The sequence below is a fragment of the Chenopodium album genome, chromosome 18, assembly GCF_948465745.1.
Source record: "Chenopodium album chromosome 18, dcCheAlbu1.1, whole genome shotgun sequence".
Lineage (NCBI taxonomy): Eukaryota > Viridiplantae > Streptophyta > Magnoliopsida > Caryophyllales > Amaranthaceae > Chenopodium > Chenopodium album.
The window spans coordinates 7,054,960-7,079,788 of NC_137851.1; the positions used below are offsets into that span (position 1 = coordinate 7,054,960).

General features: G+C 34.6%; 3 protein-coding genes across 8 annotated transcripts; 1 reads left to right on the top strand and 2 right to left on the bottom strand.

Moving 5' to 3' along the window:
- Positions 1 to 814: 814 nt before the first annotated feature.
- LOC145592915 (nuclear transcription factor Y subunit A-1-like) lies at positions 815 to 6,455 on the bottom strand. Of its 3 annotated transcripts, none has more exons than XM_081649434.1 (7): positions 6,259 to 6,455; positions 5,320 to 5,693; positions 4,656 to 4,756; positions 4,405 to 4,473; positions 4,018 to 4,182; positions 1,548 to 1,993; positions 815 to 1,285 (listed from the first exon to the last, which is right to left on the bottom strand). In XM_081649434.1, the coding sequence occupies exons 2-6, from the start codon at positions 5,594 to 5,596 to the stop codon at positions 1,592 to 1,594; spliced, it is 1,014 nt and encodes a 337-aa protein (XP_081505560.1). In that variant the 5' UTR covers positions 5,597 to 5,693; positions 6,259 to 6,455; the 3' UTR covers positions 815 to 1,285; positions 1,548 to 1,591. The 3 variants fall into 3 exon arrangements, with proteins under 3 accessions (XP_081505560.1, XP_081505559.1, XP_081505558.1); XM_081649433.1 differs by having other exon boundaries at positions 4,656 to 4,759; XM_081649432.1 differs by having other exon boundaries at positions 4,656 to 4,762; positions 6,259 to 6,454.
- Positions 6,456 to 10,108: 3,653 nt separating this feature from the next.
- Positions 10,109 to 16,246, bottom strand: LOC145592916 (uncharacterized). 2 transcript variants are annotated; one of them, XM_081649437.1, is made up of 13 exons: positions 16,125 to 16,246; positions 15,953 to 16,020; positions 14,490 to 14,571; positions 12,793 to 12,876; positions 12,611 to 12,650; positions 12,479 to 12,524; positions 12,301 to 12,359; positions 11,857 to 11,924; positions 11,388 to 11,471; positions 11,134 to 11,235; positions 10,932 to 11,033; positions 10,775 to 10,842; positions 10,109 to 10,392 (listed from the first exon to the last, which is right to left on the bottom strand). In XM_081649437.1, the coding sequence occupies exons 1-13, from the start codon at positions 16,178 to 16,180 to the stop codon at positions 10,313 to 10,315; spliced, it is 939 nt and encodes a 312-aa protein (XP_081505563.1). In that variant the 5' UTR covers positions 16,181 to 16,246; the 3' UTR covers positions 10,109 to 10,312. The 2 variants fall into 2 exon arrangements, with proteins under 2 accessions (XP_081505563.1, XP_081505562.1); XM_081649436.1 differs by having other exon boundaries at positions 11,134 to 11,253.
- A 2,600-nt stretch (positions 16,247 to 18,846) lies between these two features.
- Positions 18,847 to 24,823, top strand: LOC145591362 (cellulose synthase A catalytic subunit 3 [UDP-forming]-like). Of its 3 annotated transcripts, none has more exons than XM_081647796.1 (14): positions 18,847 to 19,049; positions 19,157 to 19,192; positions 19,303 to 19,501; positions 19,741 to 19,959; positions 20,049 to 20,241; positions 20,439 to 20,705; positions 20,810 to 21,155; positions 21,242 to 21,379; positions 21,619 to 21,744; positions 21,838 to 22,050; positions 22,181 to 22,445; positions 22,742 to 22,944; positions 23,394 to 23,744; positions 23,976 to 24,823. In XM_081647796.1, exons 2-14 carry the CDS (start codon positions 19,172 to 19,174, stop codon positions 24,558 to 24,560), a joined length of 3,126 nt encoding a protein of 1,041 aa, XP_081503922.1. In that variant the 5' UTR covers positions 18,847 to 19,049; positions 19,157 to 19,171; the 3' UTR covers positions 24,561 to 24,823. The 3 variants fall into 3 exon arrangements, with proteins under 3 accessions (XP_081503922.1, XP_081503921.1, XP_081503923.1); XM_081647795.1 differs by having other exon boundaries at positions 19,160 to 19,192; XM_081647797.1 differs by having other exon boundaries at positions 18,847 to 19,192; positions 19,309 to 19,501.
- The last annotated feature ends 6 nt before the right edge of the window (positions 24,824 to 24,829 follow it).

Here is a 24,829-nt window from a genome sequence, read left to right on the forward strand (position 1 = left end):
TGTTCACATTTACTAAGCTGAACTGAACTGATTGGAGTTGAACTTAACTTAACTAAGCTAAAATGAATATTTTATGAGAGAAGGAAATTATGAGCTGAATTGAATTGATTGGAACTGAACTAAAGTGATTGGAGCTGAACTGAACTGAAATTAAGCTGAAGTGAACAGGCCCTTAGTCATACAAAGACACGTGACAACCTTGAGTCAATTAAGGGAGACGTTTATATAAACTTTAAAGGTAATGTGAACTATTCTAACCACTCAAATAATCTCTCAAATTGTCATGGAATCCATGATTTTGTATCACATATGAATTGGCATAGCCGAATAGGACCCAATTCGAAGAAAAAGTAAAAAGAAATTTCAATACATCCAAACAAAATTACTTCGTATAAAATGAGTAAATTGAAACACCTCAATTAGAAAACATAGAGCAAGGAGCCAAGGAATGAAGTTACGGAGTAGTATTTAGTAGTAATAAACTTTTGCAAGTTCAAACCATACGGAGTACTTATAAGGTTATGCTTTATTTGGTTTGTGCCAACCAAAATTACTGAAACTAATACTAGGTATATTGAATACCAATAAAATCATACAAGTTGGGATACATGAAAAGAGCATCCTTAGAAATCCAACAAACGGAAATCTCTTTATCTTAAGAAATTACTATAATTTTACAACATTACCTTTCAAAAAATTTGTACATTTTGCAACGTGAAATTCCTCTTTTGTTGAGTTTCAGTGAAATATGGACCAAGACAGACGAACTATACACCACTAAAATTTATAAATAAATGACCAGGAAAATAGGGAGGATCAATAACATGAATATGATTACTAAAAGCTTTTAAAACACCTCCTAGGCCGTAATTGTCTTGCTTGTCCATGCTCCATTTAACTATATATATACACAGTGCTATACTAACTCCAACAAAGGAACACATCCAGAAAACCTATAAGAGAGGCACACCATTATACATTATTGTTTCATCGAATCCTTCATAGTTTAAACAAGAGATCCACACACAATTTGAAATGCCAATCCTTTAAAATTCTACAAGATTAGTTCAGTACATTATACACAATAGATAAGTTGATTGTAGGAGGATAAATAGGAGCAGGCAAATTACAACATAGTCCTACTACCCTGTATTTCCTCCTCCATCCCGACCCGGGTAAACCACATAAACCAAAGCCAAGAATGAGTTGCCTGGGACTCCACATACTTGGAAGGGTTACTGGACTGTCCTCCATGATTGAATGGGCCCAATACTGCTTGCATAACCTGCATCGTGACAGAAATCAAGTCAAACAAAACACAATTGCTCCAAGGGTTTCATCCTCGAGTTCCCACAACTACCGAGTTCAGAAGTAGAAGCAATTGTTCCCTATAAATAAACAGCCAACAAAATTGAAACTGCAACCATTCACGTCAAAAGGCAAATGAAATTTAGTTTTCCAGGAAAACTTGTTATGTAAAGTCAGTCAGACAAATATCTGAAGGACTATGAAATGAAAAAACATTAATTTTAGTATAATGTAAGTACCAGACAATAAGGAGGCAGCCGTCCCTTCAAGCATAAAGTGGATCCTACTTGACAGAAACAGCCCCATTCACCTTCATTCCTCCCTGACCATAGTTGTTTCTTTCTTCATTTGCACCAGAAAATGATAGGTATGCTGATGAAAGACCGTGAGCATTAGTGCTGCCACTAGAATGTGAATCCGCTTTGTGTATGTCTGAAATCATCAAACCTCTCGATTCTTGCTGGTTCCAAGAAGAACCTGCATTTGCACAATAGGTTGTGGACAAGTGTTCAGCATGTGCTGAACCAGAGGAACATATTTGAAGGTTGGTTGCTGTATTTGCATTTGCTTTTGATGCAGCATTATTGGCATCGTTGCCATCAAGCTTCTTTGTATTGAGAAAACGGCCTCCAGCACCTCTAGCCCTTCGCAAAGCATGTACATGACGAGATTCATGAAGGTATGGCTGTAAAAAAGGCCCCAAAAATAAAGATCAAAATTAATCCATCCAAAACCAAGACAAAAGCTTGCATCAACTAAGAAGCAGCATACATAAAATAAAGATCAAAATTAATCCATCCAAAACCAAGACAAAAGCTTGCATCAACTAAGAAGCAGCATACATATATGATGGGGAAAAGTGAGTAAAAGTAAATTGCGCTAGTTAGCAGAGGAGACGGAAATACAACAGTAAATTCAGAAATTAAATGACCTCAGTAAGAAAAATACCGCAAAAAGAAGCACATCAAAACATTTGTGAATCTCATAGAAAAGATTGAGCTCAACCCAAGCCAACCTTAAGTAAATGAGAGTGGTTGGCAAACCTTCTAGGAAGGAGCCCCCACCCACACCTAAGCTAGTAACCACAGCTAGCAGGCCTCGTCAACGCCAAGACAAGCAAAATATTCATCTCATTTACTATAGCAAAAACCTTTCTCTATCCTGACTACCTAATTTACTCCCTAAAAAACAATTAATTCTATGTATAATAGTACATCGATTGCATATTTACCTATCTCCCTATCAAAGAACAAGAACTAATTCTATGCCTAATAATGCGTATAACAATGGAAACCAAAGTAGCTGCAATGCAATGCCCATGATATTTGATTGACCAAGGCAAACACATTACTATGTGCGAGGGGTTTAAAGCATGCATATCATGCATTAAAATCTGAGAAACAACACTTCCAATGTCATACATGACGTTGTGAAGTAAATCATGTCTTGGTGAAACCATATCCAAACTTGACAAAATGCAGCAGGAAAACCAGAATTTAAAAAAAAAAAAAAAAAATAGACTGACAATTATTTCATAATGATGAAAAGAAAACAGTAAAAGCAACAAGGATGACAAGCATTTCTATAATATCTCTATCATAAAGCCTTGAAATGGTATTTTGAGTTCGGTACGACATGTGGTGTGGATCCTTTAGACCCCAGGATGCTTTTAGGAGACGTGAAAAAGTTCATCAGCTTATGGAGAGGACCTCAGAGATACAATAACCTTTGTTTAGGCAAAGAGTCTACGATCTGGTGTCAAATAGGTGTGCTAAGTGTCTGAAAGATTCTACTTGAATTTTGGGAAGAATCCCTTCCAATTTCAGCAGATAATTTTCGTAACTGTGGAAAGGTTCTCACCACATTTGCTTGAATCAACCCAAACCCATCCTTCTCTTGATGATGAATCATCCCCAGAACTTAAGTACATAAAATCAGCATCGAAGAAAGTCACTCTGTTCATCATTAATGAAGCAATATGGAGCAGGAGATATAACCTAACTTTAAAGCCTGATTTCAACTATAGTGAAGATGAAAATGGGTAATTACAAGCTTATTGCATAAAAATTTAATGGAGGGAGTATAATCAAGATACAACTTCCGTATATTCTAATGTCCAAATCCTCAATACCATCAATATTTTTCTTTGTAATCAAGCAGCATCCTTTAATTAAGTTGGGGAGTGACATCCAATAATAATGAAAACGCACTACACTGCATGCAAAGGACTGTGAACATATAAGTTTAGTGATGACATATGATCAAACAAAAATGGATTTAGAGGAGCAAATAATGATAAAAACCTTCAGATTAAGAAACAGGAAACTATGTTATTCTTATTCCTACAATTACCAAGAAATTCCAACTATCAATTAATGTGAGTCATAGGCTCATAGCCACATGAGAAGATGACAACATTGACAACTATTTCAGACAACAGAAATTACCAAACTGCAATATCACATTATGAAGGACGATTCAGTAAAAGGAATAAAGTAGAAGAGCAAAATTATGTGAAGATTTCATCAATTAGTTAACCAAAAGTAGATGAGAGACTAGACAGCACAGGTCTAGTCTCCTGACACTGAGCCTGTTCTCGGCCTTCCTATGCCCCAACAAAAACAAATTGAGAGAAAGAAGCAAAAGTCATATGCAGCAGTAAAATAAAAGTACATTGATTGTAACTATATATATGTGAAGCACACATACCTTCCTAGCTTTGATAACTTTCTTTTCCAACTCAGCTTTAGCACGTGACTGTCTGCGCCTTAGAATTCCATGATACTGCTTTGCGTTAACATAAACAGGTTCTTCCTCCATTGCAAGGGGCAGAGGCATTCTACTCTGGTGCAATCCATACAGTTGAGGAATCACCTAAGATAATATGAGTGGAAAAGAGAATATTTACTGAGGTATTTCCACACATTAAGTGATGGTACATACCATAAAAAGGGGACAACCTGGTTTACCTATCATTCAATAATCCATATAACCTTTTCAAAAAAGAAAATTAACAAATTATACACCTATACAAATTAACCTTTTCAAGAGGCAAGGTCACAGTTGTCGATGGGCATAAAACACTTCCAAACATACCTGTTGTACTTGAGCATAAGACATAGCTCCAGCATAAGTCGGATCCTGGAATGGGTATGATGTCATAGCCTGCCAAAGTAAAAGGGTACAAACACAAATCAGATATTTGTGACCCAAATTCTTCAATTAACACCAACATTATCATACAGTCATAATCATCTAGTTAATCAGGACAGACCAACAAAATCATAGTGAACTCCTACACAGGTTCACAAGTCAATCTTTAAAGAAACTTAGGGTGAGATTCTTACAATTGAATGGCCAACAAATTCCATTTGAGGATTCGACTGATCTCCAAGATTTTGTGGCATTGAAGATGGCACTTGTTTGGTCTCTTGTGTGTTATCCCTCTCTTCTTCTTAAAACAAAAATTAATAAAACGTGTAAGTACCTCCCATAAGACAAAGCAAAAGGAAATCTTAAGCATGAAAGGAATGTTTCTTCCATCTACATTGAAAAATGCACATCAAATTTATTCCACCACACCCACTCCCATTGAAATTTTATACAACACAAAATCCAACCCATCCGCTCCCAGTGACAGGATGCAAAAAGTAAAGGAGCGCTCAATAGCAGTCCCCACCCCCACCCCCCTGCTTTCAGCCCCCTCTTAATACAGAAAACAAAGGAGATTTCGAGTTATATGCAAAATTCAAGAGTTATTTATCTTAAGTTTTAGGCTGCTTCACATGGTAATATTGTTACTTCAGAATACTGTACAACTGCAGTCATTATATTCAATAAAACCTTGTTCACATCATCCTATCAATATGATCTTATTCATATACATCCTACTATCAATATGTAAAGATGGCAACAAACATCATAAGATCACAACAATATACTCTTAGAACAAGATTAAAAAAAAAAAAGACAACTAAGTATCACAGCACACGTAGAAAAATAGATGCATACCCGATTGAGGGGCCAATGCAGTGTGGATCTCTCTATAAACACTAGCTCCAGTGTCCTGCATCCCATTGATTTGCAATGAAAAAGGGCCAGCCAAGGAAGAACCATTTACTGGCTCCCCACTAGACGATCGAGTGGAAGAGTCATTCGAAGCTGAAGTAGGAGAGACACCATTGTTATTCAGACCGCGCCACCATGGCTGTCCAAACAACATGTTTTGAGATTTGCCTCCTCCATCGACTTGGAACCGATCTTCCACATTTCCAGCATTAGAGGGCATTATATCTCCCCAAATTAGGTTACCCAATATTTTCTAAACTCAAGATCTACAAACTTTATGATCAGGAAAACTAAAAGCAACTCAGAAAATAAATGTCCTGCAAAAGTCAAGATAAAATCCAAAATTACAACAATAGTAATAGTTTTCTAAAAAGCTTAGCAGAAAGAAAGTTGGGAACTTTAACATGTTACATATCAAATGGATAACCTAAAAACAAGTCAATAATTTAAAGTAGTTCCTTGCTGTAATTAAATCCCTAAACATGAAAATCAGCAAGATTCAAATTACAACAGAAGAAATCAGAGAAAGCAAAATCAAATCTAGTTAATTAATAATTAGATGATTAATCACAAAATAGGGCATCAAACAAATTTCCAAAATCCTTACCTACCAACTACACCATGTTAATCTGAAGAACAACAAAACATTGAAAAAAAAAAGAGTAGAACTTGTTCCATGAATTAATTGAATAAGAAATGACATAACCCATAAATAAAATTCAGAAAACAATCCTTAAAAGCAAGCACAAAAATGGAATAATCAAGGGATTATAATAACAGAAGTTGGGATCAAACCCCAGAAAAAAGGAGGAAAAGTAAAAGAAAAACAGTAGTTAGTAAACAAAAGTCAAAAGAGTAAGAAAAGAGAGAGAAAGAGCTTACAGGTGGGACTGAAGAAAGCAGAAGAAGTTGGAGAATTCCCAGAAAACAGAGAGAAAGAAAAGAAGAAGAAGAAGATAAAAAGGGAAGTGAAGAATTAAGAGTGATGTGTTGGGTAACTTTGCATCCTTAAGAGAGACAACACCACCAACATCGGAGAAACTATCAACTTGCTTATTGTTTTCAGAATTCAGATTCACACACACAAATTGCCAGATATTAACCCCTTTTTCTTTTTTCCTTTTTTCCTTTTTTCTTTTTTCTTTTTTTGTTTTTATTCACTCTATTATTATTAATTAAAATAAATAAATAAATAGATGAGTAATTAATAATTGGGGGGTTTCTTTTTTTTTATTTGGTATACACGCAAGAGTTGTTCTATGCCCTTGCTGTCCTTTTTAACCAGTTTTCTATCATCATCTTCTTGCATATCATTTTTATTTTAAGTGCTTAGTCATCCGTATTACTTATGTACCATTTTTAAGTGTTTTGTCACTATTTTAATGATTAGGACTTAAGGAAGGTCTTGATCAGATCTCAACCTTACAATTTTGTTAATTTAATATTTACAGGTTAAACACTTAAAAATAGAGGAGAGTAATTAATATTTGCTAGTCAAACACTACCCTAGATACCCTCAATTAATAGTATTAAAATCCTAAAAAACTCCCGAACATGAGGTAAAATCGTAAGAGTCTTACCAAGCTATCGTTCATCCATATTACTTGCGAACAGTATCATTTATCACCTTGCTACTAATATGTGCAGTAATTACACAATTATTACTCATAGTTAGTTTCTTATTTTTAGCCTTTATTTGACTTCACTTTTATTGATTATAATAATTTTAATAAAATACAATGATGAGAGATGTGAAAACTATTCGAATACATTATAGTCATGTAAACGTATACAAATAACACAATTAAAGAATATTTATTATCTTATATACATATATACACACATACGACATACCCTTTTAATCATTTTAAGCGGTGTTTCGAAGAGATGAATTTCTTCCAAATTATCGTAAATTTGAACTCTTACTAGATTTTTTTTATTATTATTATAAATTTTAAGTTCTATATACTAGCTAAAACCGATAGAGTTAAATAATATATGTAACTCTATTCTATGTCAAACGGCATTTAAAATCAAAAGGAGTCTTCTTATTAAAAATAAATAAATAAAAATCAAAAGAGACTAAAAGTGTACATACAATTGTACAAACTACAACTCTACAAGAACCTATAGACCTATAGTAGATTATAAATTTAATAAGGAGGAAAACGACAATGGTTACCAAAGTCCCAACTCTGAGATTGAGATAAATAATTGTGATTTGTGAATATTTACAGCATACAACGAACCTACCTATATATATTGAATTTTCTTAAAAGTAGTGCTAGCAACATTGCTCTCATGATTTAGACTTAGTCTTTAGATCATCAGTAAACCTTTTCAACTTATTATAGTATTAATGTAATAAACAATTTTTAAAAATAACTATGTGTTACCGCTCTGACTATTCTTTATTATGTTAAGATTACCTTTTCAAGTATATAGTAATGCATGTATATTGGTGGTGTTGTATACTTATACACCACTTAATTTTATTTTATTTTTTATAAAAAGAAAAAAAGAAAAACTACCCTATCAAGCCGAAATCCTACACATCTTAATTTGACTCGAATTAGCAAATTAAACACTTTGAAAGTAACAAACTGATAATCCACATATATGTTATACAATTAAAGAAAACCGAGGATTTAGGAGATGGAGAAGAAGCGATGAGTTCCTTATCTTTCTCAATCTTATGATAGAATGAGGGTTTTCCTGTAACTTACTGCTAAAAAAATTAAAAAAAAAAAAAAATCAACCACATTCCCATACCTCTGACAGAAGTAATGAAGAAGTGACAACCAATATGCATGTATACAATTAAGGTATAAAAAAATTATTGGGGAGTAAGATTGTAATACCTAAATAGAAATATGTAAGTGTTGTGAAAGGGAGGAAGTACAAAGAAAGTGTACAATCATTGTAAATTATTCCCATCAAGTTGGTTGCCACGGCACCACGTGTCATAGGAATACATGATCATTTAAGGTGGGCTAGCACATACAACAACGTGCCACGTGTTGATGAATTCAACTGCACAGCTGTCGTCTCACTAGAAGCGGAGTAAAAATAATGAGTCAAGCCCAAGTTAAGATAAGGTAGTCGGGGAGACGGCGTAATGTCTCAAACATAGGTAGCATTTCTACCAATTAACTAAAAACACTTCTTCAATACTACTAAGTAAAGTATGTATCAACTAAAAGTTCAGTTTACGAATCTAAATTGAATTAATTCGATTTTGAATTTCTCAAATCGGATCCAAATCAATTCATATTCGGTCTAATCCAATTCCAACTGTTTTAAATTCTTTCAAAATTAAATCCAACCGAACCAAAATTTATTAGCATAATAATGGCAGAAACAACTTCGAAATATACAAATAATTTTTAACAGCAGGTTAGCACCATCGCAACAACTCAACAAGGCAGCACTACCATTTGCAAGGATTGAAGACTAAGGGTCTGTTCTCTTCAGCTTAATTTCAGTTCAGTTCAACTCCAATCAGTTAAGTTCCTAATTTCCTTCTCTCATAAAATATTCAGTTCAGCTCCAATCAGTTCACTTCAGTTCAGCTCAGTTAATCAGTTTAGGCCCTAAGAACTGAATGTTGAGTGGCCTGAAAGGGTGAGAGAACAGAGACATTACATGAAAGGGAAACTAAAAGGGGAAAATGAGAATTAGGGTTTTTTCTTTTGAGTTTATATTGTTGGGGCTTGGGGATATATTGGGCTATGGGATATTTGGATTTCGTTTATGTAATTCGATTTTCGATTTTTTAAAAAATCTCAAACTAAATCCAAATCGCAAATCATATTTTATATTTATTCAAATCGATTTGAATCGAATTTAAAAAACATCCGAATTACTTTCATCCTTAGCTAAGTGGATAGCCACGTAATGGCTACTTAGTCACAACTCATACCAGAATTCAGAAAGCTACGAAACTACCTCTCTGTTATGTTTGTATTTTCCTTTCCTCTATTATTGCATTAATATTGTCTACTTTTAAATTTTAACCCCTTTAATTTTAAATTGAATTGCATTACTGTAACATGAATGCCACTTCCATACAAATTTATACAGTAACCTTTACCATCGCTGTCAACTATAATCACCCACCAAACGAATCATCAAGTCTAGATTATCGAGAAAGCCCCTTATAAGATGTTAAACCCATGACCTCAAAACTTTAGTTGAAATTCAGGTCATTTCAGTCATCTTCTTATCATATATGGAAATTTAGTCATAAACTACTACTGTTTTAGTTTATAAATTGGTTTTTGGAGACGATGATGTTATGTATGAAGTTAGTAGTTACTGTAGTACACATATAAAATGAGTTTAGTGTTAAGTGCATAAAAGAGATGAGCATAATGGTGGAAAAGACTAAGATTAGGCCACAAGCCAATGTTTGCTTATCTATAAATCCATCGACAAATACGGAGTAATGGCAAGGCCAAAGGTTAATTGATGATTGCGACAATCGTATGTCATGTCACCACTCACAAATTAAAGTCACAACTACTTTTATTAATGTTAACCTAATCACTAATTATATCATGGGACCGTGCACATTAGCAAGATGACGTCTGATGACGCCGATACCACACAATAACCATTATTCATTCATAAGCATTCCTTAATTGCACTTAAGCACTCATTCATAAGCATTCCTTAATTGCACTCAAGTAAGCATCGCTTTACTCCTAAAAGGGAATATCTACAAAAAAAAAACATAAATTAGCCCTCAATGTATTACATCTAATCTCCGAGAAAATTGGATTTTAATCATGATTTGCCGACACACAACCACCATGGTACATGATTGTACCTTAGAAATTCTCCACGAGTTATGATACAAATCAAAACATAATACAGTACACCTTATAACAATATTTACAATTTACAATAGTAAAATTCAGACTCTGCAGGAACATCACGGGAACATTCCCTCCATAAACTCATCAAAGTTCTCATCATCTTCATGATTTGCACCCGAAACTAAGGCCCTTTTTCCTGTGAGTTTAATAGGAACTTGAGCAATGAATTTCAAACAACAAAATGATATGTAAATGACAAGCTTAAGAACAAGAAGAATGACAGGCAGAAATAACTGGATGGTATATTTCTTAGGCCTGGCTATACACCTATACTATTGGTGTGGCTTCAGTTTCTAACATCAGTTCAAGGTTTCCTAATTATACGTGTTGCCTCATACTGCTAAGTATTGAGCCTGCTTAATGTGGTTGCAAAGCAAGAGATGATTTGTGCAGCTTTATAGCAAGTTGGAAATATATCAGTTGAGTGTAGAGTATGACAAGACAACTATGAAGCCGTACGCAAATAACTGGAAAAGCTGATATAGCAATCAATAATAATAAATCAACAAGTTTCGAACCTTTTTTCTTTCCATCATTGCTCCTTTCAACCTCTTCATCAGTAGTGTCACCACTGCTAGATCTTTCCCTATAATTAAATGATATATATGGCCATGAGAGACGGAAGAAATTGTTCCTTCGAAATTACATATGAAATCATATAGAACTTTTTATTACCTTCGTCTCTTGGAGTTTTCTTTATCCCTAGACTCTGACTTTGTTCTGCTTTGGTCTATGTTATCTTCCTCATCCACCTCTTCATCACTTCTAGGTGCTTTCCTATAACAAAGACCAAGTAATAAATGCCCATCAGCCCATGATAGATAGAAGAAATTGTGCTACTGTTATTACATATGAAAGCATATAGAACTTTAATTACCTTCGTCTCCTGGAGCTTTCTTTATCCCTAGGTTCTGACTTTGTTCTGCTTTGGTCAACGTTATCTTCCACATCCACCTTTTCATCACTGCTAGGTGCTTTCCTAACAGAGTCCAAGTAACTGCATCAGTTAACCTCATAAATTCATAATAACTGTCGTATGTATGTATGAAATAGTAAATTGAAAACAGCCTCTGTAGCCATGTAGGTTTAAGAAAAACAGGTCAAAACTGATCACTGTTTCTTCTATAATACCTGTTTCTTTTTTTATCTTTTCTCTGTTGTTTTTCTAACTGCTCCCTTTCTCTATTTCTTCTATAGTGGAGCTTTTCTGCACACCTATATGGAGTAAATCAGTAGCAAATAGAGTATGATATAGTTAGTACATACAGTTATATGGAGTAGAATGAAGACAAGCTTGAAAAAATAAATTACAATGACAAAATAAAAAGTGTCACAAAACATCCAGTACAACCTCCTTCCATACTACATGACTACTATTGCATGGTAGACCACAGCCAAAATTTTCAATTGCATTAATAGATGAATTTCTTGAAAAACAGGGAGCCAGCTAGTTTTATAGGAGACCAATAAGAAGCATGCCTTGATGAAGATGACTTGTTATGGCATCATTCCAAGGATATTGACATGGTCAACCAATCATTTAAGTGCATTGCCATAATTAAAGCTCAAGCAAAACGAGTCTTCCATACAAGGAACTAACCTCTCACATGTTACCAGTTTGACAAGAGCTTGCTTGCTTTCCCCTGCCTCAAAATAAGAAAAATTCACCTGAAAGACAAGAAGCAAAAAAATATGAGATATGCACAACAGCACAAGAGAGTTTACATTGAAGGAAAAACATAACAAAATGATACCCTGGGGCCTAAGCATTCTTCCGAAATAGTAGGAATAAAACCATATTAAAGAATTCTTTAAGTTGGAAAAAAAAAAAAAAAAAAAAAAGAAAGAGAGAGAGAGAGAGAGATCTGCAATTCTGATTAATTTAAGGGGGAAACATGGGAAATCTGAGAATTTTGTCAAGGAAAAAAACCCACTCATTAAAATAGTGATCTTTTAACTGTGCGTTAAAGTCTTAGAAAAACAGGCATTCGATGATGAACAAATTATTATTCTACGTATAACCATTGACAAATTAAGTACTCACCTCAAAGCTAGCCAAACCATTTCTTTCATCACAATGCTTGTTACCACAAATGAACTGCCCTGACAAACAAGAAAACTGGTTACTTTCACAAACTTCGGTTCAGTGAAAAATTCCTAATAGTCACTTCTTCATGAATAAGGAGTTATGAAAGAAGCGTAAAGAAGCATTTTCAACAAACCTTTTCCAGATATGACTTCCTTTTCTGTTCTCCACCTCAAGCCAATCTGTAAAAGAGAATATATTCGTAATCAGAAAGAACATTGAAACTGGTCCCAAGTATGTACACCACATTACTACTAACTCCATGTACCTTGCCACTCTTATATTTTGTCATATCAGCTATGCAATACCTACAATGAGTCAAGGCTTTCGACAAAACAAGTGAACAACCATCTATGCATTTACATGTCTTACAAGCTAAATGTCAACAAAAAATGATTCAAAATATGTAGTAAAATTATAATCATGTAATCTCTTCATAGACAAGGATACTCTTTAAAGAGCTTATCATAGTAACGCTTGACCATCCTTTGCTCCCAAGCTGTGTCCATGTCATCTTCTTCAGTGCGTATAAACCTTAACAAGCAAGATAATAAGGCAGCTATGTCACTATTGATCACAAACAATTCCAGAAAATAGATTTTATACCCAAAGGCCAAACTTAACAAGAGAAAAGAATTATGCAATATGATCACAGCAAATTGATTGTGACATTATGTTATTGAATATGGCCAAAGGTAAGTGGCACAGAATGCAGCCTCAAAAAGACACTAGCACAAATGATTTAAGAAAGTCAGTCACTTTAATAAAGAAAATGATTATATTAAAAATAGCATAAATTTACGAGTGCCTCAAATAGTCAAGAGAGCATGTTTATAATGTTCATTGTTTTATGAAAAGTTACATCTATGGCAAAATCAAACTGCACTGCAGCAAGAATTAACAATGTGTAACTTTAGCATACAGCGTACAGAGGTTTCCTCAAAGAATACCACATTTTGATGTCAATAAATATCCTGTCAAACAGAAACCACATTATATGACAAACTTCAATATTCATTCCTTGAGATTTGCATCACCCCCAAACACTTTATTCACTGGTGAAAAAACTTAACAGTATCCTATTATTTCCTATCCCTGTAAATATACATTTTTTTTTTCTTCAATATAGAAATATGTCCCCTTTAATAACTTAAAGAAAACAGCAGAATTTTATTTTTGATTTCATCAACACCCCTCCTGCTTCCACCCTTCCCCTCCTCAAAATAATTAAACAAATAAACAAAAAATAATCTAAATTTCAACTTCATGCCAAAAACCAAAAATCCTTGTCAATCACCACTGATACCTGCAGTCATGCACTGGCAAGAGGAAGAACATTCTCATCTTTTGTGGACATTCATGGATTCACCCCATAAGATTTGACCCTAAGTCAGTGGGGTCATAGGTAGAACCCATCCTTGCAAAGTCTAAGTTTCCAGAATCATGCTAAATATTCCTTTTTTCAAAGTTTTGAAGCCATTTGACTTAAGGCTCCATCTCAACTTCGATACAACTTTTTCGGGTGGGGGGGTGGGGGGGGGGGAGGTTGACTTCCTAATGAAATAGCGGAATTAAATATGTGAGAACTAGAAGATATAGACACTGGTGTGAGCATATAGCAGGATTTACATGTTTCCACAGTCCACACACACACGGGTAAGGCTAGTTTTATTATTTCGTATAGTCTCTTTTACTATGTGTCTATGTTCTAAACAAGACTTTTACATTTAGCTAAAAACGGTATGTTGTATACAATTATAGCATCGAATCAATAAATACGTAAATAAATATAATAAGAAGCTGAAAGCTAGAAGCACAAAAAAAAGACTACAAGGTAACAAGTGTTGTGGCACGTAGAAAAGAAAATTTAACAAAAAAAAAAAACTAAAGCCAACAATTAGAAAGATGTAAAGCCACATAGGTAAAAGAATACAATCAATAAATAATTCAAAGCTCATTAGGAGTAGCAATTAACATTTTTATTGCATAAAGTATATCACAAGAAACCAAACTAAACTAGATTACAAAGCACCAGTGATAAAAGAGATTCTGCATCATAAAATAAATATCAAATAGGACCATTAAGATGAAAGACACTGAGCTACCAGTCTGCAGAAAGACAAGAAGAATTAAGAAGCATTACATACCGATATCCCTCTCTCAGGGCATCTTTATCAGTTCTAATAGATAACTTCTTATCTGCAGGTCTTTCTTTCCCATAATACTTGACTGCACAAGAGAAAACAAGTCTTTTACTATGCTTAAAAACAAATATACACGAAAGAGGGAGAGGGCCAGAGGGGCACCTTTATGTGAACTATGATCACCATAACTCACATTGTGGAAAATAAAAACAATGCAGACAATTCATATACATCATCAATGTGGAAAACAATAGCCATAATTCACATCTAGAGCCTAATTTTGTCTTTATTAAAAGAGCAATTACCACATGACATATTGACAGGTACTGAGCTATATATGCAGATTACACCTGTGTAGAAGGACCTTTGTCAAGCATGCATTTACATTATTCTAGGAACTTGTTCATAAGATGCATGGGCTTGCTAAATTGTTCCTTTTGTTTTAAGCGATATTCTGCCAAGACAAAGAAGCTATCTAATTAATAAAGAACAAAAAACTCAGGCCATTTTGTATGAATAAATAAAATGAAGCATCTGCACCAACAGTGTAAAAATCATATTTCAAGATGAAAATGCAATCACCATTCTCCTCTTCAGGACTCCCATTGACCCCAAATTCCCTTTGTTCGAATACCAACAATATCACAGCGGTTGAAAAAAGGTAGATTCAATCTTTAAATACACAATAGGCCTCCAGTTCTCCATTGGCCACCTTCGGATCTTCTATAGAAAACAAAAAAAGGAAGGTTCTAGTTGCAAGCAATACAATAGTCTAGATAAACTTTACAGCCCGTTTCATAAATGGTCTTAAATTTTTGGCTTGGCAGTGAGTTTGTATGTACTATGTAATTAACTACAGCTCAAAACTAAATTTTGGAGGGAATGTTACCTACAAGTAAGCAACGGTTGTACGGATGATTGTAGCCCCCAACCTCCTTAGTGGAGAGGACTGTTCACCATCCAACTAGTTTAGGGCACCATGATTTGGCAAGTAAAAATGCTCCTTTAAGTGCACATGTCATGGTGCCCAACTTCTACAGAAGTACATTACTGTCCTAAAACCTAATTGTAAACCATTAATCAGAGATTCCAATTTATATTGCAACATAAAAACAATTTTTTCTTTAAAAGTTTTGAAGCTAGGATTAACTTAATTGTAACTTCTTGAGTCGATTAATTCCAATCCCAAATACCTAAAACCTAATTCAATCCGACAAAAATATAGAAAATATCGATTAATTCTAATCCCAAATACCTAAAACTAACTCATTCCAACAACAATATAAGGGTAGAAAAATATCGATTGATTCCAATCCCAAATACCTAAAACCTAAGTTAATCCAACAACAAATAATCGCAGAAATACATCGATTGAATCCAATCCCAAATTCATAAAACCTAAGTTAATTCGAAAATACAATAATGTCAGAAAAAATATTTAAAAAGATTGAGTATAAGAAAAATACCATAATCGTTTAAGAATTTCTTGTGTTTGTCGTAGGCGTTAAGGCCTCTGATATGAGCTTGATAATGCCTGAACAAAAACATCCATCCAAATGCAACGATGAAAATTAATAAATAAATAAATAAATAAAAATTGAATGATTGAAAAAGATAAGGGAGATGGAAAGTACTTACTGTTTTCTTTCTTCTCTGTCGAAAATCGCAGATTTCAAAGAACTGAAGGATGCCATTGATGGAGGAGGTGACACAATACTCAAGAAGGAAGATGGGTTTTGAGTCTGTATTCCAAAAAATAAAAATGGAGATATATAAATGGGTCTATCTATTGGGCCTAACATAAACAATGTGACCTGTTATTTTAACATTTTTGTAATGTGAGTTTGGTTTTCAATTCGGGTGTGCGGGTCCAGTTCGTTGAACTGGGGTCGGATCGGATTTATTATGAACTTGAGTAATGCTAAATTATTGTATTTATACGAGTCGAAACTTGAATTTTATTATTTTGGGGTAGGGCATGTTCTGTTTAAATTAATTTCAATTCATTTCAGCTCATTTCTAATAAGTTCAGTTCAGTTTAATGCCTAATTTCCTTCTCTCGTAAACAATTTATTTCAACTCTATTCACTTCAGTTATTTTCAATAAATCAGAGCCTGTTCAGCTTAATTTTAGTTTAGTTCAATTCAGCTCCAATCAGTTCAGTTCCTAATTTCCTTATCTCATAAATAATTCAGTTCAGTTCAGCTTTTCAGTTGTTTTCAGTAAATGGGAACAACCTCTTAATCGGATTAGCTTTTGACAACTCTAGTTAGTCTGATGTGGTTCAACATTGACCATGTTAAATAAAAGTTTAATTCTACTCTTATATGTTTAGTTTTTACTCATCAATAAGTAAAGATATTAAGTAATAATTAAAATAATGCATTGACAGACTTTAAAATAGAATTGTTCTATCTAGCAAAAAAAAATGCTATTTTTCGAAACTAGCAAAGTTTATTGTCTTATATTTAATGAAATCCTTAATAAAAATGAATACTTGTACGGAGTATCATAATTAAGCATGTCAGCATGTGTCATACAAGTAACGTTTATAACCTTCGACTGTTATAACTAGTTTGATCACACATTCACACAGGCTTAATAACCAATAATCTATCTTACTATTATCTCATTGGAGTATATGTGTACGTATTTTCTGTTAAAAAGTTAAAGTTTAGTAGATTTAATGTCACGATGAGAGGAAATTTTGGCGAGATCTAAACTAATGTAAATTTAATTGGATGGCAACAAATACTTATGATTGGAGGAAAAGTCAAAGAAATAAGGGTCTGTTTACTTCAGTTTAATTTAGTTTAGCTTTAATTAGTTTAGTTCAGTTTAGTTTAGCTCCTAATTTCCTTCTCTCATAAAATATTAATTTCAGTTCTATTCAGTTCAGTTTAGTTCAGCTCAGCTCCAATCAGTTCAGTTCAGTTCAGCTCCAATCAGTTCAGTTCAGCTCAGTTCAGCAAATGCGAACATGTCCTAAACTTTAAAATAAATTTGGGACAATATTAGAGGGATGGTAACTAGTAAGAGCCTGTTCACATTTATTGTACTGAGCTGAACTGATTAAAGCTAAACTGAACTGAAATAAATATTTTATGAGAAAAGGAAATTAGGAGCTGAATTGAACTGAAATTAAGGTGATGTGAATAGGCCCTAAGTGATCATGTACTTTGTAGTTTAATTGTTTATCAAGTGACAAAGTTGTTTTGAGGTAGTGGGTTTTACACTTTTACTTTTTACCTTGATATCTCAGTAAATTCATGTTTTCTTCACCTAATTTTTGTTAAACTAAAATTGTTTAAAATTAAATTATTTTTGCTATAATTAAATTACTTTTCAGATTCAAATACAATGAAGAGTACACAACTAAAGAAGAATTTTCTATCTCTAATAAGTTAAGTCATGAATGATTCTAATAACACAATGTTAGTATTACATTATATTTAAATGGTATCATCTAGATACCAACAAGGAATATATCGATGTTAACAAAATATTTTTGCAGTCATTAAGTATCACTGAATAAGTATTTCGATACCATGATAATACCATTCAAAATATACTCTACGATATGATACCAACGTGTGTTACTAGAGTCATTCATGATTCAAAATATTATAGGCTGGTAATTCCTCACAACTTAGTCGAGCTAACAATCTTATGTTCAATTTAGCGATTTATTTACAAATCTGTCATTTATTGTAATTTACTTTCACTTTTTGTTTTTTTTTTGACAGAATTTTACTTTCACCTTTACTGGTGATAAACTTGAATTTTTGTCCGTACTCCTTGAGACTGTAATGGAGGAAGGAGAAGGAAAAAAAAAAAGTTACCGAGTACCGTATAAAGCTGTGAAAAAAATAATACTCCGTAATTAAATAATAATAATAATAATAAAAAAAAAAACACCCTGAAGGCGACAGAGGATAAGCAAAGTAGTTTGAACATTCGTAAAAGTCAACACTTGTCAAGTTTTGATTTAAGGTTGTTAGATAGCACGAAGCCAAAGCCGATAAATATAGTCACATGAAGAATGTCTTTTTTTTTTTTTATATATTTATTTTAATTACTAAAATAATACAATTATAGAATCAAGATACTCGCAGTTAATTAAAGTTAATGATAATGAACACTTGTTAAGCAGCACTTGAGTCAAGTTAGTTGTATAAAATGATGAGCAGAGATTGTCGGTAATAAGGCTAATTACACCATTAACACTTTGAAAAATGACAAATCAAAGTCGTTTTCGTAACATTAAAGCCAGATTATCAAACGAATAGCTCTCTTACAACTCACTACTATACAACTAAGTTTATAATCCTACTTTATTTATTCATCTTCAACTTTCATTTTACTGACAACTGTGTGTTATTGTGTTGTAACAAAACCCTACTAATTCCATATTTTTAAATTAATTCATCGATAATCCCTTCTTCAATTCAAAGATCATATAAAAAAGTGCCCTTAAATTTTAATTTATTGGCATCAATCACTTTCCTTTCAAAAAGCCCAACTTTGGTTCATTTCCATAAAGCCCTATTTATCAATTAAAGGTTTGATTTTTATTTTGATTTTGTGCAAGAATCAATCTTTTTCTATCATTTTAACTAGGGTAAAATTTATGTACTTGTAAAATTGAGTTAATCTGGTTTGATCATAGCAGAAGTTTACGCAAATGAAGATGGCAGAAAGCGAGGTCAGTACATTTCTTGTTATCATTTTGATTTTTTAATTAATTATCATCATTTATTAAAATTATAGGGGATTTTTTTATAAAAGTGATGAGTTATGAAAATATTTTGACAGGAAAAGGAAAAGGAAAAGTGGGTGACTGAAAAATCATGCGAAATATGCGGACAAAATGTAGGAAAAGCAGTAAATGGGGAAGCATTTGTAGCGTGTGATGAATGTGGATTTCCAGTTTGCAGGCCTTGTTATGAGTATGAAAGGAAGCAACCTTATCAGTCTTGTCCTCAATGCAAAACTAGATACAGGCGTCACAAAGGTTAATTTTTTATTTACTTTTTCGGGTTTTTGATTGATTGCGTAATTAATTACTTTTTACTGCATGGACATTTTATTAAATTAAATCAAGTTCCGCCAAAGTTGTAACACTACTGACTTCCTATGGTTTATTGTAGTTGTTTAGCTTGTTTTAATCTATTATGTTATGGGACTGTTAACTTGAATGTGGGATGAAGTTGTTATAATTGGATGTGTTTGTTTTATGGATAATGGTATTAGGAAGTCCTGCTGCTCATGGAGATGTTGAGGAGGATGCTGATTCTAATTTTAATCAGAATGATAAACTTAATACTGCACACCGCTCGCTTGGCTATGAGCTGGGGAAGACTGCTGCTCCTAGCTATGCCATTGCCCGGCGTGAGGTATCTGGAGAGTTATCTACTGGATCGCCTGATCGCTACTCTGTTGGCTCTGCCGGAATTTATGGAGGAAACAAATGTATGTTGTGTAATCACATTACTTTCAAAATTGTATCCATGTACCCTGGATAATTTTGTTCCTGTTTCCTTATTACTGTACTTTTGCAGCTCATACCGGAACAGCTGATACTTCCAGAGAATTCACCATGCCTCCTTTGGGCAATATAGCCTGGAAAGAGAGAGTTGATGGATGGAGGATGAAGCAGGATAAGAATGTTTTACCTGCTAATAGTACTCGTCCTCCATCTGAAAGAGGTGCTGATACTGATGCTGCCACTGATATATTAGACGAGTCTTTACTGTAAGTTCATATCTCTACTTTTTAGCTTAGGTTGTAGCTGTCTGATATCCTTAGAACATTTTTTAGATTTCAGTTGTATGATTGAACATTTCTGAATCATCATTTGTTGCTTAGATTTGCATACTTTGTTCCCTTGAAAGCTGCATTGCACTTAGATAAGCCAGTTTAATGTCTTGATTTTCCTCGAATTTATGCAGGAATGATGAAGCTAGGCAGCCGCTGTCAAGAAAGGTCCCCATACCGTCATCTAAAATTAATCCTTACAGGATGGTCATTGTTCTCCGCCTTGTGATTCTTGGAATTTTCTTTCACTATCGTATTACTAATCCTGTTCCCGGTGCCTATGCTCTTTGGCTCGTATCAGTTATATGTGAGATATGGTTTGCTATATCCTGGATATTGGATCAGTTTCCCAAATGGCTTCCTGTAAATCGTGAAACCTATCTCGACAGGCTTTCTCTAAGGCAAGGCCCTTTTCCTTAACAGGATTCCATCTGCTACTTATTCATGATTGATCTTCCCGTCTATGCTTTGTATGTCACTAAAAGGGGTTTGATGTTGATAATAGATATGATCGTGAAGGGGAGACTTCTCAATTAGCTGCAGTCGATATATTTGTTAGTACTGTCGATCCCTTGAAGGAGCCTCCTCTTGTGACAGCCAACACAGTTTTGTCCATTCTGGCTGTTGATTACCCAGTTGACAAAGTTGCATGTTATGTGTCTGATGATGGAGCTGCCATGTTAACATTTGAAGCTCTGTCAGAGACAGCTGAGTTTGCAAAGATGTGGGTTCCTTTCTGCAAGAAGTATGACATTGAGCCCAGGGCTCCTGAATGGTATTTTGCTCAAAAGATTGACTATCTGAAAGATAAAGTTCAGACATCATTTGTCAAAGATCGCAGGGCCATGAAGGTAAGATTGTTTTTCTATGATGGCCGTGCTTTTGCTTTGCTATATATGGAGTATAAATTGTCACCTATTATTTTATTTTGTTGCAGAGGGAATATGAGGAATTTAAAGTCCGTATCAATGCTCTGGTCGTCAAGGCACAAAAAGTCCCGGAAGAAGGATGGGTGATGCAAGATGGCACCCCTTGGCCAGGAAACAATATCAGGGATCATCCTGGCATGATTCAGGTAACAAGGATAGAATTTTGTCCCCTGGGGCATACTTGAGTAACTTGACCATTCTGGAGTTTGTTATATGCTCTTTTTTTGGTAGTATACTGGTTCCTTTGGCTGGTTATATCATAGCATTAGACTCTAGACTTCATTGTGTGCCAAGATTATTGGTCTAGTATTTAATATTCTTTCTAAATTCATGCTGGTTCTCTTTTTTTATGCTTCTTAATCCCATTCTTTAACATGAATTGCAGATTTTCTTGGGTCAAAGTGGAGGGCTGGATACTGATGGCAATGAGCTGCCACGTTTGGTCTATGTTTCTCGTGAGAAGCGTCCAGGCTTCCAACATCACAAGAAGGCTGGTGCTATGAATGCACTTGTTAGTATAAATTTCAAACTTATGTGATTCGTGACTTAATTGTTAGGATGTTTGCCTGTCTCTATACTAATGTACCACATGATGCCTTGGCAGGTTCGAGTCTCAGCAGTTCTTACTAATGGGCCATTCTTATTAAATCTTGACTGTGATCACTACATAAACAACAGCAAGGCCTTGAGGGAAGCTATGTGTTTTATGATGGATCCAAACCTTGGAAAATATGTTTGTTATGTGCAGTTTCCGCAGAGGTTTGATGGTATTGATAGGAATGATAGATATGCCAACCGCAACACTGTTTTCTTTGACGTAAGTCTCATATTTGTCTTTGGTTTGTTGCTATAGAGGTTTTCATTTTTGTCAGTAGGAATAGTACCACCCTCTGATGGTTTCAGCAATAGTAGTACTACGAAATACCAATGCTGCTTATTGATTTCAGATCAACTTGAGAGGATTGGATGGCATTCAAGGCCCGGTTTATGTGGGTACTGGTTGTGTATTCAATAGAACTGCATTATATGGTTATGAACCCCCTCACAAGCCTAAGAACAAGAAAAAGGGATTGTTTACATTACTCTGTGGCGGATCACGGAAGAAAAGCTCAAAAGCAAGTAAGAAGGGCTCTGACAAAAAGAAATCTAGCAAGCATGTTGATCCTACTGTGCCAGTTTTCAATTTGGAGGATATTGAAGAAGGCATTGAAGGTATAATGAACACCATATGTCATTATCTTTAGCTGACAAAATTCTAGTTGTTTAGCTTGTGATTTTGATGAAGCAACATTGGTAAACAATGCGTTGTTTGGAGTAGGTCACATTAGAAATAATTATCTCTTTGGAAGTGGCCATGGTCCTTAAAATATCACCACTTTAATTTCCATACTTTATTAAGGACACTTTAAATTTTCACTTTCTTTGTTGAGAGTTGGTGGGTCTTTTACCCTTACGACTCATGTGATGGTGAATTGGTGATAGTTGATCCTTACAAACTTCTGAAACAGGTACTGGATTCGACGATGAAAAAGCTATGCTCATGTCTCAGGCTAGTCTGGAGAACAGGTTTGGTATGTCTACTGTCTTTGTAGCTACCACACTAATGGAAAATGGCGGAATACCACCAGACACAGACCCTGATACACTCCTAAAGGAGGCTATTCATGTCATTAGCTGTGGTTATGAAGACAAAACAGATTGGGGAAGTGAGGTGCATGAGCTTTTCACCATTTTCTTCCTTTTTTTTATTGTGCTCAACATTTTGGCCAAGTTGGATTTTGCATGTGTACTGAGGCAGCCATACATTGTGTAAATTGAAAATAGTGGCAGTAGAGTTGTTGCTGTCATCTCATTACCATATAATGACTGAATGACTTCTCTCACATATTTTATTTTGGAGGGTAATGATTTCTTGTTCAAAGTTTTTCTTATACGAGCTACTTGAGCTAATTGATCATGCCACAGTACTTGTTTTGGTCTGGTCGTCCTTGATTTGCAATTGGTGAATAATTAATGACTAGTCTAATTTATTTGCTTTTGTGTTATAATGTCTATGGCTGCGTCTCAAAGATGGGAGCAAAATAAACCAGGAAGGTTTATAGCCTTGATTTCATATTTTTGCGTGGACTCTAAATCACTAACTTTTTTTTTGGCCTGCAGATTGGATGGATTTATGGTTCAGTGACAGAAGATATTCTGACGGGTTTTAAGATGCATGCTCGTGGTTGGAGATCAATTTACTGTATGCCAAAGCGTCCAGCCTTCAAAGGTTCTGCACCTATTAACCTTTCTGATCGGTTAAACCAAGTGCTTCGGTGGGCTCTTGGCTCTATAGAAATTCTTTTCAGTCGGCACTGTCCTATTTGGTATGGATATGGTGGAAGGCTCAAATGGCTTGAACGCTTTGCTTATGTGAACACTACTATTTATCCGATCACTGCCATTCCTCTTGTTTTATACTGTACTATTCCCGCTGTCTGTCTGCTGACAAGCAAGTTCATTATCCCGCAGGTATTTTCATCATCCTTTAAACGTTAGCCACATAATATATAACTTGCTAACTAATCTGTTTATCAATTATCATCTCACTGTCAAGCATGTAACATGTTCTAGATTTTGGATCAAACCATTGACTCGAGTTTATATTGTTTAATAATGCTAACATCTGCACAATGTTTAAATGCATGCTTTTGTACATAACTTATGATGTTCTGAATATTAAATGTTGGTTTTGGTTGACAGATCACAAATTTGGCTAGTATTTGGTTCATATCCCTCTTCTTATCCATCTTTTCAACGGGTATATTGGAGATGAGGTGGAGTGGTGTAGGCATAGACGAATGGTGGAGAAACGAGCAGTTCTGGGTGATCGGTGGTGTTTCTGCTCATCTGTTTGCAGTGTGTCAGGGTCTGCTAAAAGTTCTAGCAGGCATCGACACCAATTTCACAGTGACCTCTAAGGCCTCAGATGAAGACGGTGATTATACAGAGCTATACATGTTCAAGTGGACAACCCTGCTTATCCCTCCCACAACCCTTTTGATCATAAACTTGGTGGGAGTAGTTGCAGGCATCTCAAACGCAATTGACAGCGGGTTTCAGTCATGGGGTCCGTTGTTTGGGAAGCTGTTCTTTGCACTGTGGGTGATTCTACATCTTTATCCTTTCCTTAAGGGTCTAATGGGACGTCAAAACCGAACCCCAACTATAGTGGTGGTGTGGTCAGTCCTCCTAGCATCCATATTTTCTCTGTTATGGGTTCGAGTGAATCCGTTCATAACGAAGGTGTCCGGGCCTGATCTGGAGGTCTGTGGCAACTACTGTTAAGTGAGATGATGCAAGATTGTGGAATTAGTCAAAATAATAGAGTAGTAATGTCCATTTAAGTAAGTATATTAATGATTAGATGATATTATAATTGGTTAGGTAGCTAGCTATTTACTCAAGTCAGTACTGATGTGCTGCACTGCTGCTACAAATGTGAGCATGGAAGGCAAGCAATACTATTACATTGTTTGTGACTTGCTGCTTACTAGTGTGTATTCTCTAATCTGTATAACTATTATTATTATTATTGGATTCATATACTACTTGGT

Bases quoted from the DNA above. Each gene is read 5' to 3' on its own strand.
- LOC145592916 (XM_081649436.1), bottom strand. From the start codon at position 16,180: ATGGCATCCTTCAGTTCTTTGAAATCTGCGATTTTCGACAGAGAAGAA. The intron at 16,021-16,124 runs GTAAGTACTTTC...GTTTTTGTTCAG, and splicing joins GACAGAGAAGAAAGAAAACA to GCATTATCAAGCTCATATCA. The intron at 11,034-11,133 runs GTAATTAAAGTT...TCTTTGTTATAG, and splicing joins GAAAGCTCCAGGAGACGAAG to GAAAGCACCTAGAAGTGATG.
- LOC145591362 (XM_081647796.1), top strand. From the start codon at position 19,172: ATGAAGATGGCAGAAAGCGAG. The intron at 19,502-19,740 runs GTTAATTTTTTA...TAATGGTATTAG, and splicing joins TAGATACAGGCGTCACAAAG to GAAGTCCTGCTGCTCATGGA. The intron at 22,446-22,741 runs GTATAATGAACA...CTTCTGAAACAG, and splicing joins TATTGAAGAAGGCATTGAAG to GTACTGGATTCGACGATGAA.
- LOC145592915 (XM_081649432.1), bottom strand. From the start codon at position 5,596: ATGCCCTCTAATGCTGGAAATGTGGAAGATCGGTTCCAAGTCGATGGA. The intron at 4,763-5,319 runs GTATGCATCTAT...TTTTGTTTTAAG, and splicing joins TGCATTGGCCCCTCAATCGG to AAGAAGAGAGGGATAACACA. The intron at 4,183-4,404 runs GTATGTTTGGAA...ATATTATCTTAG, and splicing joins CTTATGCTCAAGTACAACAG to GTGATTCCTCAACTGTATGG.